Genomic DNA, 13,950 nt, shown 5'->3' on the forward strand with positions numbered 1-13,950 from the left:
GCGCCGTTTATTTTTACCTTAGAAATAACTACAACATTGGTGGTAAACTCTAGTTTAATTACAATTAAATATTCTACACTTCCAAATTGAACATGAAATATCGTACCAGCCATAGATACTTCATATCAGATTCAATCATTTATTGACATCGTAATCGACATATCAGTATTCAAATTTAAAAATTCGATCTGTGCCTGTATATGTAGGTGAGGCGTCGTCTACGTAAGGGTCATTCGTCGGAGCGGCCATATCGCAGGTGGCCGTAGTCGTCGAACAAGTCGCCGCTGCGCTCGGAGCGCACGGCGTACTCTCGGTACAGCCTCGGTCGAAACTCCTCCTCTTCATCTATTGCGGGCTCGCGCCCATTTTTGCCGTCGCAGCACGTCGGGAGCGTTGTCAGACCAACGCTCAACCCCAGCGCGACCAGCGTGGCGAGCTGCATTTTAAATTGCTAGAAGTTCAGGAAATCAGTGTTATTTACTGCATACCTACTGTCGACACACGACTCGCAAGCAATAGGCAGAGTCAAAAAAACCCTAATAACCCAGCACAACCATGGTATAATAATATACTCCGCCTGGTATTCTCTTCACGCCTTTTCGTGGCCACGTGACTGACACAAGCCTACGTCATCATGCGACAGCGCTTTATGATAATACAGTGAAACCTGGTTAATTGGCACCTGGATAAATGGAAAACCTCAATAATTGCAACCAAAAGTCCGGTCCCGGTCCCCTGAGACCAAAAGGCCTCTATAATTGAAATTTTGGAACCTCTATAATTGCAATTTAGATTTTAGTGCTTTTCGTAATTTTGCCTCTGTAATTGACCACATCGCAACTAAGACCTCTATAATTGACACTGTGTTAAAAAAACCGTTATTTTTGCTCTTTTTTTACCTCTATTATTGAAACAAGTCTTACTTATTACCTCTGTAATTGAAATAATGTAGTTGTAGACAGCAGAAACAATATTTTAATAGCAATAATCATTTTATTTATATCTTCATCCAGAATTCAATTTATTTATTGGGTATCTATCACAGCCTGTAGTAGGTGAAATAGTTTTGTTAAAATCATAAACAAAGTATGCTTTTTACATTCTAATGAAACTTTCTTCTACAATTCAATTGAATTTTTTAAACCCAAATGATTAATAAGAAAATAAAGTAGTAATTAATGTAGTGTAAAAGTACAAGTATTGACAGAAGCTATATATAGGTATATATGTATATATAGCTTTTTTATAGACTTGAAACCCAGAACGTAAGAGTGTAAATCTACTTTCAATGGTTATTTGCACCTCTATAAAAGAAATTTGTCAGAACGCAACCTCTATTAATGAAAACCTCTATAATTGACACAACGATTTTTTGAACCTCGTTAATTGACATGACCTGCTTAAATGAAAAACCTGGTTAATTGACAAAAAATGGCCGGTCCCTTGAGATTGCAATTATCCAGGTTCCACTGTATGCGATAGCGCTATATAAAGTGGCAATGTTATTGTGACGTAGGCTTGTGTCACTCTGGGAAGAGAAGACCATGTTTTATTATACTATGAGCACAACCGACAACGGTACATGAGTACATACCATGACGAACGGCTGTACCTGTGCAGAGCACGATACGGCTAACCTCGTACCTTCAGAAACATTCGAGCGGCCGAGGTGCTCAAAAATATCTGTTCTTGGGAGCACCTTAAACGCTATGATATATCTGATGGCGACTGTACTTCAGATACATATGTACCCACCTAACTGCTGCTAGACTACTGACTGTACTCACCTAGTACAGTCAAGTGTTAAAATATGGGCGCACACATCATATTTTATAATTAATGTCATTATCGGGTCTAACGCGATAAAATTACATATTTTTTCCTTTTTTTCGACGTTTCAGCCAGGTTGCAGTAGCTGTGGTCACGGAAGACTGACGTCCCAGCATAATGTCAACGGAGATATTGGTAAACAACACTAAACTACCCGATATTAGTTTATATAAATGTTCTGGGTAGACAAATTGATCTTACCCGTTTTTTTACACACCATATGGCAGTGAATTAAGAATTATGTAACATATTTTTAGTAAGATATATGCACCCCTATTTATACATTTGACTGTACAAGGTATGCGTCGTACTTATATATATGTATCATACCTTAAAGTTTCCTACTAGATTAGGTTGTGATTTTTTAACATTTGAAATTAAATTCAGAGTGTGCCTTACAATAACTCAATCAATTAACAGAGTAGGTAGTGTAGTCTACACTCTGGAATAACCTGTCGCGTCAAGAGCGTACTCCCATCTTAAAGGCTGGCAACGCACTTACACTTTGAAATGACAATAGAAGGAAAAAATACAAACTTTTAAATTATTGCTTTGAAAAAATATTGGTCGAAGGGTTAATGGCTCAACTGATCATATTCAAAATATTTTTTTGGAAAGTATTCATTAAGTTTTATTTAAGATTTTTTTTTATTTTATGCACCCTCGGTTCAACAGTTACTCGTTTTACACAATATTTTTGCCTCTCTGAGCAATTATTTACAAGTAGGTAGGTAGGTTTCTAGGTAAGTATGATAGAAGTGCCCCCGGGCGGACGGACAGAGTGACAGTCATGACGAAACTATAAAGGTTCCATCTTTGTCGTTATGGCTACGGATACGGTTTTGTATTATCAGCCCCGCCACATTCAGGCATTGACTGGCTTTAGAAATGTGTGATCTGGTCAAACAATTGTTTTAAGCGTTAAAACTTTGTATGACTCACCCGCAACTCGGAGGAGAAGACGAAAACCAAGTAAGGGCCCGGAGAAGCAAACAGGCGGTTTTATATGAGCTCTTTTGGGTAGAAAGATAACTCCCCCTTCTTTAATATTCCCCTCGCAATGAGGCCTCTCTGTAGTCTGCACAAGCGCTGTAATAAGAATTGACACATTGCAATTATCTCGACAGCAAAAAGCTTGTTATTGGCTTGACGTGGTAAGTATTAACGTCAATAATTACATTATTTCGTCCAAGCAAAAATATTTTTTCTCAGAAAGATAAAAATAGGTACTTAGTCTCATAATAGGAAATATTGGCGCACGAGTAGTTTAAATTCTCATTATTTACTTACCTAGTTAAGTAGTTAATATTCTTGTAAAGTGTACCTTGGAGAATGCAAAATTCTAAATCGATCATTATAAATCATCCCTACTTACTATACCTACCGGCAAATATAATATTAAACCGGCAAAGTGCTTGGCGAGTCACGCATAACATAATGGAGGGTTCCGTACCTTCATACAATACAAATAAAAAATTATACAAGGAGGTTCTTAATTCGGTTGTTTTTTTTGTTTATTAGCTCAGAACTCTGTCATTTTTCGACCGAATAATTATGAAAAATATTTTTTGATGAAAAGTATACATATTAAGTATACGGGTCTACGAGTATATTGGGTCGCATAATAATTGATTGTCCTAATGTAATGTTACGCTTTAACTAATAACGCATAGACAGATAGTCCCCATACGGCTAACCTGCCAAAAGTGAAGCCGAAACACGATCGATGTGTGCGTGGAACGCTCGCGTTTTACGCTCAGCAAACACACACATATATACAAAATATGTTGCCAGTATTCAATTACTTCTCTCAAAGTAGGGGAATTTTAACAACATCCACACTCGGTTATTAATAATTTGGAAGTGTGTAGATTCGATTTTGTAGCAAAAGCTTTTTGTTTATTTTGGGATTTATTGCATTTCTGTACTTTGTGAAATAGGACAGCTGATAAGTTTTAACTTTTTTTTATTTAACAAATGTGCATAAAATAATAAGAATAAATTTAAATAGGACAGAACATATTCGGCTGTGTTTAGTCGGTTTCCAATGTTTCCATATTGCGTCATTCCGATTTACTTAGTCTAATTTTTTCCTTCCATCTCGCAGACAGAAGCAGATCAGTCAGAAAACTGAAACGAACATTACACAAAATAAAAATAAATAAAAAAACTAAATACCTAAATAATTAACTTAATTATTATTTTCTATATTTATACAATGAAATTTAATTGAGCGTCTTTATTTTAGAATGTAGACGTCATGGCCCATTTGGAGGAAAAAATATTCACTACACTGGCAACATTTATTAGAAATGGCGGCTGTAGAAAATTCGGATTTTTGTATTTACGATTACGTAAAAATATCACATTAAACTCGATACTTTCGCGTGAAACGTAATATCAGGCGGTTTGTTTATATTATATGATGTGTTGTGACACCCATTCACTGTACAAACAACCATCTTTCCTGTAGTTTTTGATTTTTAAACGGGAGGTGTACACAGAGCGATTTGACTTTAAATACTGCGAGGGCCGTTCGAATACGATGATACGAGTGTGACGACGTCGCACTTGAAATGGCTTCACTGGAGGTGCACGGACTTGGTATCTATGCCTTATAAATCTATGATGTTACGCATAAAACTCATTTCTGCAGAAACCTAACCTACCCTATTCTACAAAAAATATTTTCGAAAATACATTTTGTTTCAGCTGGAGAAAAAGAACCGGGCAAGTGCGAGTCGGACTCGCGCACGAAGGGTTCCGTACCATAAAGGTTACTTGGCATCGGTTCAAAAGGCGTCAATTTTTTAAATATATTTTTTTAATTTTAGGTTTTTTTTTTTTAAATATGATTTTTATTTATTTTTATATTTGCGGAATAGGGAATGCAAATCGGTTATTTTTTGTATGGAAATAATTTTTTGTATGGTTTTTAACCGAAACCGAGGTTATTTCCATACAAAAAATAACCGATTTGCATTCCTTATTGCGGAACAATGAACACTTTTTGTAATTTTACGAAGTTTTCGTGTGGTCTCGATTGCTGGCTAGACCACATGACCTATAATAGGTACGTGGTACTATATTTTGTCAAGCCATTTCTGTCACTAGAAAAAAAGCGGCAAATTAATAATATTGAATTTCGCGTCTTTATCTACTGACAAAGTTGTTTGACCAGCTTTACTGCGTTTGATAATGAATGACCCCATTTAAAAATTAAAAATAATTGGCTTAATGGACTCGCATCCAGGCCATTATGATTTAAAAAAAAACTTTTACCGCCTATTTTATAAAACAATAACGTCAAAAAGTTGAATCTTACAAATTTAAATAAGTGATTAAATAATAATTAAAAATGGGGTTGAACAATACGGAATTTGAGACTTTTGAACAACAATTCCTGGAACTGGTTGCTGAATTTGAATCTATTAGTGTGAGCACCATTTTGTTTTTATTACCTGATTAAATTTTCGTAAACATAGGCCACCTATATTGTATATTTATGAGACGTTCCTTTTGTAACCCAATAATTGATGGATTGTTCTGCGGGCGTATTGTGGATAGTTTTATCCATCTTTATCCACGTGATAAAACTACTGTCACTTTTTAACACCGTGGAATAGAAAGTGACGGAGACCGTTTTATCACGCTGTCACGTAGACAAGAATGACCATCATATCCTATCTGGATGATGAAATTATCCATCCAATTGTTGAGTTAAGACTCTTTTGATTGCTAACAAATAACGAATATGAGGAAACGGACGAATATAACATCTCTATATCTTATGTAACTTCCTTTGAGTAACATAAGGACACACATAGACAATACCTATCCGAATTTCGATCTTCACGGTAGCTACCGTGGACCGTGGTCCAACCAAGAGTGTAAATCTGATAAGAAATTAGGAAAATCCTAACTCATAACGTGAGAGCTAAGCACTTATTTGGTTAAGTAGGTATCAGAAAAACACTTGCGCGAAACAGTCCAAACCGAGTCCACGCGCGCGGAGGCGGCGGAAGCGGCGCGCGACGCCGCCGAGCGCGCCGCGGCCGAGGCGCGGCACGGCGCCGCCGCTGCCACCGCGGGCGCCGCCCATGCCGCCGCCGCGCTCGCCAAGGCTCAAGAGGAACTCGCTAATGCTAAAATGCAAATGGACATACACGTAAGTTAAAAAAACTTTTTACAAAAAAAAGAAAACCGACTTCAAAAAGGATGAAATAAAATATTATCCTTTTTAAGTCTATGCGTTACCAACTGATATGTTTGAAGTCGGTGCCAAGCCAACTTTTGAAGCATACCATTATTTTAGTGCGATTCGATAAGGATGTACGTTGGATTGCCTTACAATGAACGTACTTTCTGTAGGTACAGTCGACGTTAAAAATATGTTTACACTTCTCGTCTTATTACAAAGGAGTAAGGTGCAAAAGTGTATAATACCTTTCTTTGACGTCGACTGTACCTCAGAACACACGATCACGATTGATCTTCTTGGCACAGTCCGTACCGTATGTTTGTCGGCACGCAAGCGTGGGATTGGAACTGAAGTTATTTCCCGTCCCTTATTCAGAGGACTACATTTCAAAATATAAAACAATTCAAAGAATTTACGTTCTTGCCAAATTTCACCTAAAGCGGTTCAATTGTTTAGCCATAAAAAGGCGACAAAGAGGCAGACAGAATTACTTACACATTTATAATAGTTCTAATGGTACACCTCTAATGGGATTTATAGTCATAAAGCTGATTATTTTTGACGGGTATTCTTTACTACTTGGCTTGGCACCGACTTCAAACATATCAGTTGGTAACGCATAGACTTAAAAAGGATAATATTTTATTTCATCCTTTTTGAAGTCGGTTTTCTTTTTTTTGTAAAAAGTTTTTATTTTTCCATTTTTAGTTTTAACGCATTGTTAATAGCGCGACGCGTGAATGAAAAACAACATCATGATTAACACTAAATTCGTGTATTTACTTTAATAAATATGTAATCTGGAATTTTCTCGAGTCCGTCTGGGAAATTATAATTCCTGTCACTACACTAAATCCATCCTCCGCCCCGCCACTGACCCAATCCCTCAACCCCCCCGATCACTCAACCTCATAGCGTATCAACCCCTGATCCATGTACCCTTCGGCCCTGAACCAGCCGCCCTTCAACCACCATTACCCGACCCCTTAATCCCCGACCCCTTAACTCCTAACCCTAACCCCCGATCAGTAGCCTTACCAGCTTACCAAGAGTTTGACATTGATTTATTCGCTAGCGCGTGTGTGTAACTTACTTTCTTTGCATCTCACTCGTACTGGCATATTAGTGCGAGCGAGGTGCATAAAAAGTAAGTTACGAAGACGTTAGCGTCGCTAACTTAGCGAATATGTCAATGTCAAACTCGTGGTAAGGCTACACTTGCACTACGTCAAATTGGCGGTGTTCGGAAGCAAATGCTCGAGTTACTTTAGAAATCACCGAAATCACTTTACACGTGCCTTTAAAAACTGAGGAGTTCCCTCAATTCCTCATGGATTCCATCATCAGACCAGAACCAAAAATAATACGGAAACACCTTGGAGGCAACTCCTTCCAAACAAAAAAAGAATTACTCAAATCGGATCACAGGTGCCGGAGTAATCGCTGAACATACTGCATTTAAAAATCATCATCATTATCATCAAAACAATCATCATCATCAGGTCTACTTCATCAAAGTGATGGTTTTCGGGAGAAAATGCTCGAGTTGCTTAAGAAAATACCCAAATCACCATGCATGTGCCTTTAAAAATTGAGGAGTTCCCTCAATTCCTCATGGATCCCATCATCAGAACAGAACCAAATTAAAATGGGACCAACTCGGAGCTAGCTCCTTTCAAACAAAAAAAGAATTACTCAAATCGGACTACGGATGTCGGAGTAATCGGTGAACGTACATAGAAAAAAAAAATAGCCACAACCGAATACAGAACCTCCTCCTTCTATGAAATGGAAGTCGGTTAAAAAAGGCTAATAAAAATAATGTCTGGTCAGGCGTGGCTCACTCCGCGATTTCGTCGCTTTGCTACAGGTAGCTAAAAGTCCATCCATTCGACCCCAATTTTGGGGTTTGCAACAAGCCGCGCGTGGCGCTGTCGCCACCTAGCAGCCATATCTGTGCTGATCGTGACAGACGCGTTTTGTTAGAGAGTGAGTCTTCTGTACCTAGTACTATTATTTATTCTGTGGTCTGGTTATAAAGCCGAAAAAATTAAATGCTAGGTATCAGAAGAGCAGTCCAAATAGACTACGCGAACCGAAGCGTGGCAAGGCGAGGTGCTGCAACCGAGGACACCACCCACGCTCACCAAGGCTCACAAGGAACTTGCTAATGTTAAATACGAATGGACGTAATAATAACGGTGGGTGTGGGTGGATGGCATAATGTAGATGGGTACAACTGGATTATACTACTTTTACATTGGCTACTATGTCACGGAATGGTAAACGAGTATGGGACGTGCAATTATTGTTGAACAAAAGCTCTAATTAAATTAGTTTTCCTTATCTTAAGATAAGCTAAAGTAGCGCTTTCCGGGCTGTCCAATATCAAACGTATATTAAACGATGCGAGGAAAATGGAATCATAAAATTATTGTAACTGAAAGATAATCTAACTACGAACCTATTATTAAAGTCAATCAATCATATGAAAAGAAATCGAAAGGAAACAATCTCTGAGGCAAAAAATACGCTCATCTTTTTGTGTAGGCATTGTCGCATCTTTGAACCATCATGCCTTGAGAACCTCGCATGCATATTGAAAGTACATAATGTTTGACACGCGCTTTTCTTACTAGGCACCTAAGGTCCTGAACTATCAAATTCTTACTCGCCTTTAGAAATGCTAGACAAATTCTAGCAGCATTGAATTTGTCTATTCGTCCACCGGATATTAAAGCATCGTGTAAATAATGTTTGACTAGGATCGTCAGCGCATTCTATTCGAAGAGCGTTGCGCCGAACAGTCCCGTCAGCTGAGCAGTTTGGAGCGAGAAGTGCAGCAGCTGCGGCCGCTGCAGGCCGCGCACGGCGCGCTGCAGCGGCAGTACACCGAGCTGCAGGACCGAGTGCGCCTCGCCACCGACGACGCTCGGAGGTATGACGCGGTTATCACACTGAAAGTGGCGTAGCGGGAACTAACCTAGCCGTGGGCGAAGGATCATCTGCGAGGCCCTTTATTTTCACTGTGCCCGAAGGGGCCTCGCGCGAGGTCCTCCTTGGGGCGCGAGGCCATGGGCGACGGCCCACTTCGCCCACGCCTAGCTATGCCACTGACTGAAACGGTGTGTAAGCTAGACTATGCTCATCTATAGCGCTCACACGCTGAAGCGGCGTGAGGTTCAGAGTCCATATGAAGACCGCCTGAACTCAACATCAGTCACTGTGACCGCTGCAGGCCGAGTGTAATAGGTACAGTCCGCTACAGAGAAAAGGTACCCGCCTGCATAGAAGTTTGTATGCGAAGGTGCTAAGCTAAAAGTATTGCTGATTGTACGAGTACATCGGGCTGGGCAAGCTGCAGGGCTGAGTCCACCTCGCTACCAACACCAACCAACTAAGGTATGAGCTCAGTAAGCCAGGGCACGCTAACCTTGGTCTATTGGACAAATATAGGCAGTTATCATCATACATTTTAAAGATTACAGAAATTCCTTTGATCATAAAATTTGATAACTTCATTTAATATTATAGAGAAATTTTCATTAATTCATTGCGTTCTTCCACTTTGATTTAGGTTTATTTATTTATTCACATTCAGGTACCTATTTGAGTCTTGATTAGTAGAATCGGCTAACCTTGCACAGTCGAGTAAACAGCGGGCATTAGAATCTAATTCACATCAGCTTGCTAACAACCTTTTATGTGTACAAATGTAGAGACTATAAATACACAAAAACATTGATTCAAATTTTTCGAATCCAAGCCCGTTAATAAAACAAAATAGATACCTATATATTCTGAGACGTCAGGTGTTGTCAACACTTTACTCCACTAGCTACTACTATTCTCGTTTAAGGAGATTATTGTATTAACAAAACTGGAAACATAAAAAAAAACTCAAGGTACTATGCAAAAAGTATCCGACCCCATTAACCAAATCCCACATGTAAATAAATGAGGGTCTTTCTAACTCCGAATAGGAATCATATCCCATCACGTTCCATTCTTAAAATGAATGTAACGTTAATTTAGCGAGGCGTCCCGGCTTGAGAGCGAGCTCAGACGAGTAGAGCGGTGCGCAAGCGGCGGCGCGGAGATTCGCGAGCGTGCGCGCCTCGCCGCCGCCGCGCACGCGCGGGAACGTCGCCGAGCTGCCGCCGAGCTGCACCACACCGTCAGTGAGCTGAGGAGAGCTAACAGTATGAATATTGAATTCATTTCTATAGACAAACCATTAAACATTAAGGACCATCCCACACTAACTTCTTTGTAGTGTCGGCGTCTAGTCAGCGCTCAGCGCCATGGAAAATGGCGTCGCTGCGCAGTTGCGCCAACGTTACATCGAGCAGCAGCCATACGAGTAGAATTGAGTAGACGCCGACTCTCGGGAGACGCTAGTGTAGGGGTTGCCTACCAAGCACTCCACAAGGAACAAGATAGTCTTGCACACAACAATGTAGTCCAACATTTTTAGCTTCCATCTAGTATAGGTACCTACACAATATAAAGATAAATAAATACTCAATAAATACAACAATGTTTGAGTTTTTTGCAACAATATCGCATTGGGTTCTGCCTGTAATGATATTTGTATGTGTGGAAATAAATAAAATAAACACTAACAAGAAATATGTATAAGTAAAATAAAAACCGGGCAAGTGCGAGTCGGACTCGCGCACGAAGGGTTCCGTACCATAATGCAAAAAAAAAAACAAAAAAAAGCAAAAAAAAAACGGTCACCCATCCAAGTACTGACCACTCCCGACGTTGCTTAACTTTGGTCAAAAATTTATTTAAATTTTTATTTTATTCTGTTTTTAGTATTTGTTGTTATAGCGGCAACAGAAATACATCATCTGTGAAAATTTCAACTGTCTAGCTATCACGGTTCGTGAGATACAGCCTGGTGACAGACGGACGGACGGACGGACGGACGCACGGACGGACGGACGGACGGACGCACGGACGGACGGACGGACAGCGAAGTCTTAGTAATAGGGTCCCGTTTTACCCTTTGGGTACGGAACCCTAAAAACGAACATCAAATAACAACAAAAACAAACAACAATATATGTACAAGAATAGTTGCTGAAGAATAGCTGGAACAAATACCTATCTTCGTCATATTAATTCCATGAACGCCAGATTTGCAATCAGGGTCAATACTTACTAAGTAGGCTTAAATGTCTTGAAATTGTGATCAGTGCTGCTTACAATTGAAGATACCTACTCAGATAATAAGCAGACAACACTATCAGCCCACTGCAATCTAAATATTATGTCCATTTCACGTTCATTTAGTTCATTACAAAAACATATTAAGACGAACGCACGCCATAAATTAGACATCAACGCAGACTAAAATTGCTATCTATCGCCCATTTTCTTTCAGCTGAAATAACTCGCCTCAACACACTAGTAGCAGAGCTCCAAGCCCGATTATCAACCAATACAACAGAGTACTGTAAAGCGGCCGTGGACCCCGACAAAGAAGCCCTAAGTGTAGCCAAGGCTGCGCTGAAAGCCGAACGCGCGGGCTCGGCGAGGCTCGAGCGCGCGCTGGCCGCGGCTCTGGCGGACAACGCGGCGCTTGCCGCGAGTTTGCACGCTAGGGACAACACGCACGCTAATCTGGATCGACAACCGCCTGATTCTCTGCCGAAGGATGAGGACACAAAAATATCGCCAATCGATTCTTTCCTGGCAGATTTTTAGATTAATGATTTAAAAGATGGAATACTCAATAAGTTAAGTTTCATAATTTACCTATTTGTTCAGATGGTTATGGTAATAAACTGTTTCTAATATTTCTTTGTATAATTTATTTTAATGTGTTATTAAGTTTAAATCTTGTTGGCTAAACTATACTCCTACTTTATGTAAGAATATATGTACCTGCTAACTACATACAGTATATAAACAACCCAAAAAATTACTGAAAGTAATATCTATTTTAGCCAATTTACAAGTTTGCAAAAAAAAATTAATGTGATAGTTCAGTCACATTGTCAATTAATTTATTGATTGCGCAAAAATCGTTCAGCCCGCACATCATTATATACCAACACAATCGCTATATCTTAATAACAACCGTGTGCAAGAAGCTATCGACACTAAGAAGTATAGATACATAGTCTTTTATATTCCAAACAGGTTTTTCGTCAAAACTCGCATGTCCCATGCAAGTCAGTAAACACGCGACTATATCTACTTTGTGTATAATCTTTGCATAACGATGTTTTTATTACTTATGGTGTGAAAATAAACTTTTCTCAAACATGCAATGAAATATTGATGTTATGTTCCTTATAATAGGCTGCGAAGTATGACGTTTCAGGTGCGGCTAGGACAAAAGGTCGTTAATGGAATTTCATACACATCTTGCAAGCCTAGGCCGGCAAAGTCCTCTTTTTTAATTTTCATTTCACAGATATTTGTGACACAGCATCGTGGCATTCATCCATTAAAAAAAACTAGAGGCAGTATTTGCTTTATGGTTCGTAATGACACTCTGCCACTACGCCTATAAAAAAAAACAAAAAACAATGTTTGCTATAATTTGCAGTTTTATCTGTATAAAATCAACATGAACTTAAATAATACTTTCTATAATTTTAAATTATAAATTTAACTACACAAATAAAAACATTTAAAATATTTCATCTAAACGTTAGCGGTAAAAAGGTCTACTCAAACACGCGTAGTTATATTTTTAAATTGTTATGGAGGTAAAGTTGAAAAATATTCATTCTGGGCTATAACCGCGAAAATCGAAGTTCGCAAATTGCGGGCATTTTTCTCTGTCACTCTAATTACGCCTTCATTGGAGTGAAAGAGAAAGATCCCCGCAATTTACGAATTTCGGTTTTGGCGGTAGCCCCTCTGTTTTATTGGATTTATGGTGCGTTGTTGATTTTTTGATTTTAATATGAGTTCCGACGAAATAATGAAATTAATATTAATTGTAATCGTAGGTGTTGGAATTGGCAGCGTAAGCAGAATTGATTTTAAATAACTTGCTGGCTCTGCCGCCAAGTCAAAGACGAAGTATGTATATGGTTGCTTATGGCAATTTTATTATTTGAGAAACTAAGAAAAATGGCTTACAGTTTATTAGAAACAGTTTTGTGGCATATTTTAAATGAATGTAACTACAAATTCGTCAACACTGTGGAAATTATACTTATTTACTCCATGCATAAAGCAACGATGTATGTGAAACATGATATCAACATGAAAGACTACGTAAACTTATGTGACGAAAACGACAGTCAGACGAATACAAGGCGAAAAAATCAAAGATACATGAAAATAGGGTAGTAAAAATACACGACTCGTGTAAAACATACGCGTGATAATGATATAGGTACGTGTTGGTTATATTTTGGGTGTAGTTTACTTTTAGTTTTTCCTATAAATAAAACTTGGGTTTCGTGGATTTTTTATTTTATTTATTTCATTGCATGTTTGAGAAAAGCACTATACATACCTCGGCGGGAAATGGGGTTGCCCGCGCTCAGACCTATCCGGCCTCGCTTCGCTCGGCCGTCTATATGTCTTCGGCCGGCAACCCCTTTCGTCCCGGCCTCTGTAGTAATGTACTATTGATGTTAAAGTAGCGTAATAGTTAGTTTTCTCCGCCCGTTAATGAGATTACAGTTATTCTGTATATAGACACGCTAAGTGGAATAGAAGTATGAATGCAAGCGGCCGGTCATTGAGCAGCTTTGAGGTAAAACATGTTCCTAGGAATGCGCGGCCGCTTGCTGCGCCGATTGTCTCTATCAGTCTCTATTCACGGCGTCTACTCGAGACTGCATAATAAGTGGGACGTACGACTAATTAATAAGGAATCCTCTATTATACCATCTAAGGAAACTTGTCTGAATGCTACAAGCTACAAGGTTTTCAATGTG

The 13,950-nt window shown here is 39.1% G+C and overlaps 1 protein-coding gene across 1 annotated transcript; it reads left to right on the forward strand.

Moving 5' to 3' along the window:
- The first annotated feature begins 5,188 nt into the window (after positions 1 to 5,188).
- Positions 5,189 to 11,749, forward strand: LOC134663560 (uncharacterized abhydrolase domain-containing protein DDB_G0269086-like). Its single transcript, XM_063519956.1, has 5 exons — positions 5,189 to 5,266; positions 5,792 to 5,998; positions 8,797 to 8,969; positions 10,067 to 10,233; positions 11,427 to 11,749. The coding sequence occupies exons 1-5, from the start codon at positions 5,189 to 5,191 to the stop codon at positions 11,747 to 11,749; spliced, it is 948 nt and encodes a 315-aa protein (XP_063376026.1).
- Positions 11,750 to 13,950: the final 2,201 nt, after the last annotated feature.

The sequence above is a fragment of the Cydia fagiglandana genome, chromosome 4 (assembly GCF_963556715.1).
Source record: "Cydia fagiglandana chromosome 4, ilCydFagi1.1, whole genome shotgun sequence".
NCBI lineage: Eukaryota > Metazoa > Arthropoda > Insecta > Lepidoptera > Tortricidae > Cydia > Cydia fagiglandana.

What these genes read in the sequence shown, in the direction of transcription:
- LOC134663560 (XM_063519956.1), top strand. Translation starts at nt 5,189, where the DNA reads ATGGGGTTGAACAATACGGAATTTGAGACTTTTGAACAACAATTCCTG. An exon ending in CTGAATTTGAATCTATTAGT is followed by an intron (nt 5,267 to 5,791) that starts GTGAGCACCATT and finishes TTGGTTAAGTAG; the next exon opens with GTATCAGAAAAACACTTGCG. An exon ending in AAATGCAAATGGACATACAC is followed by an intron (nt 5,999 to 8,796) that starts GTAAGTTAAAAA and finishes ATGTTTGACTAG; the next exon opens with GATCGTCAGCGCATTCTATT.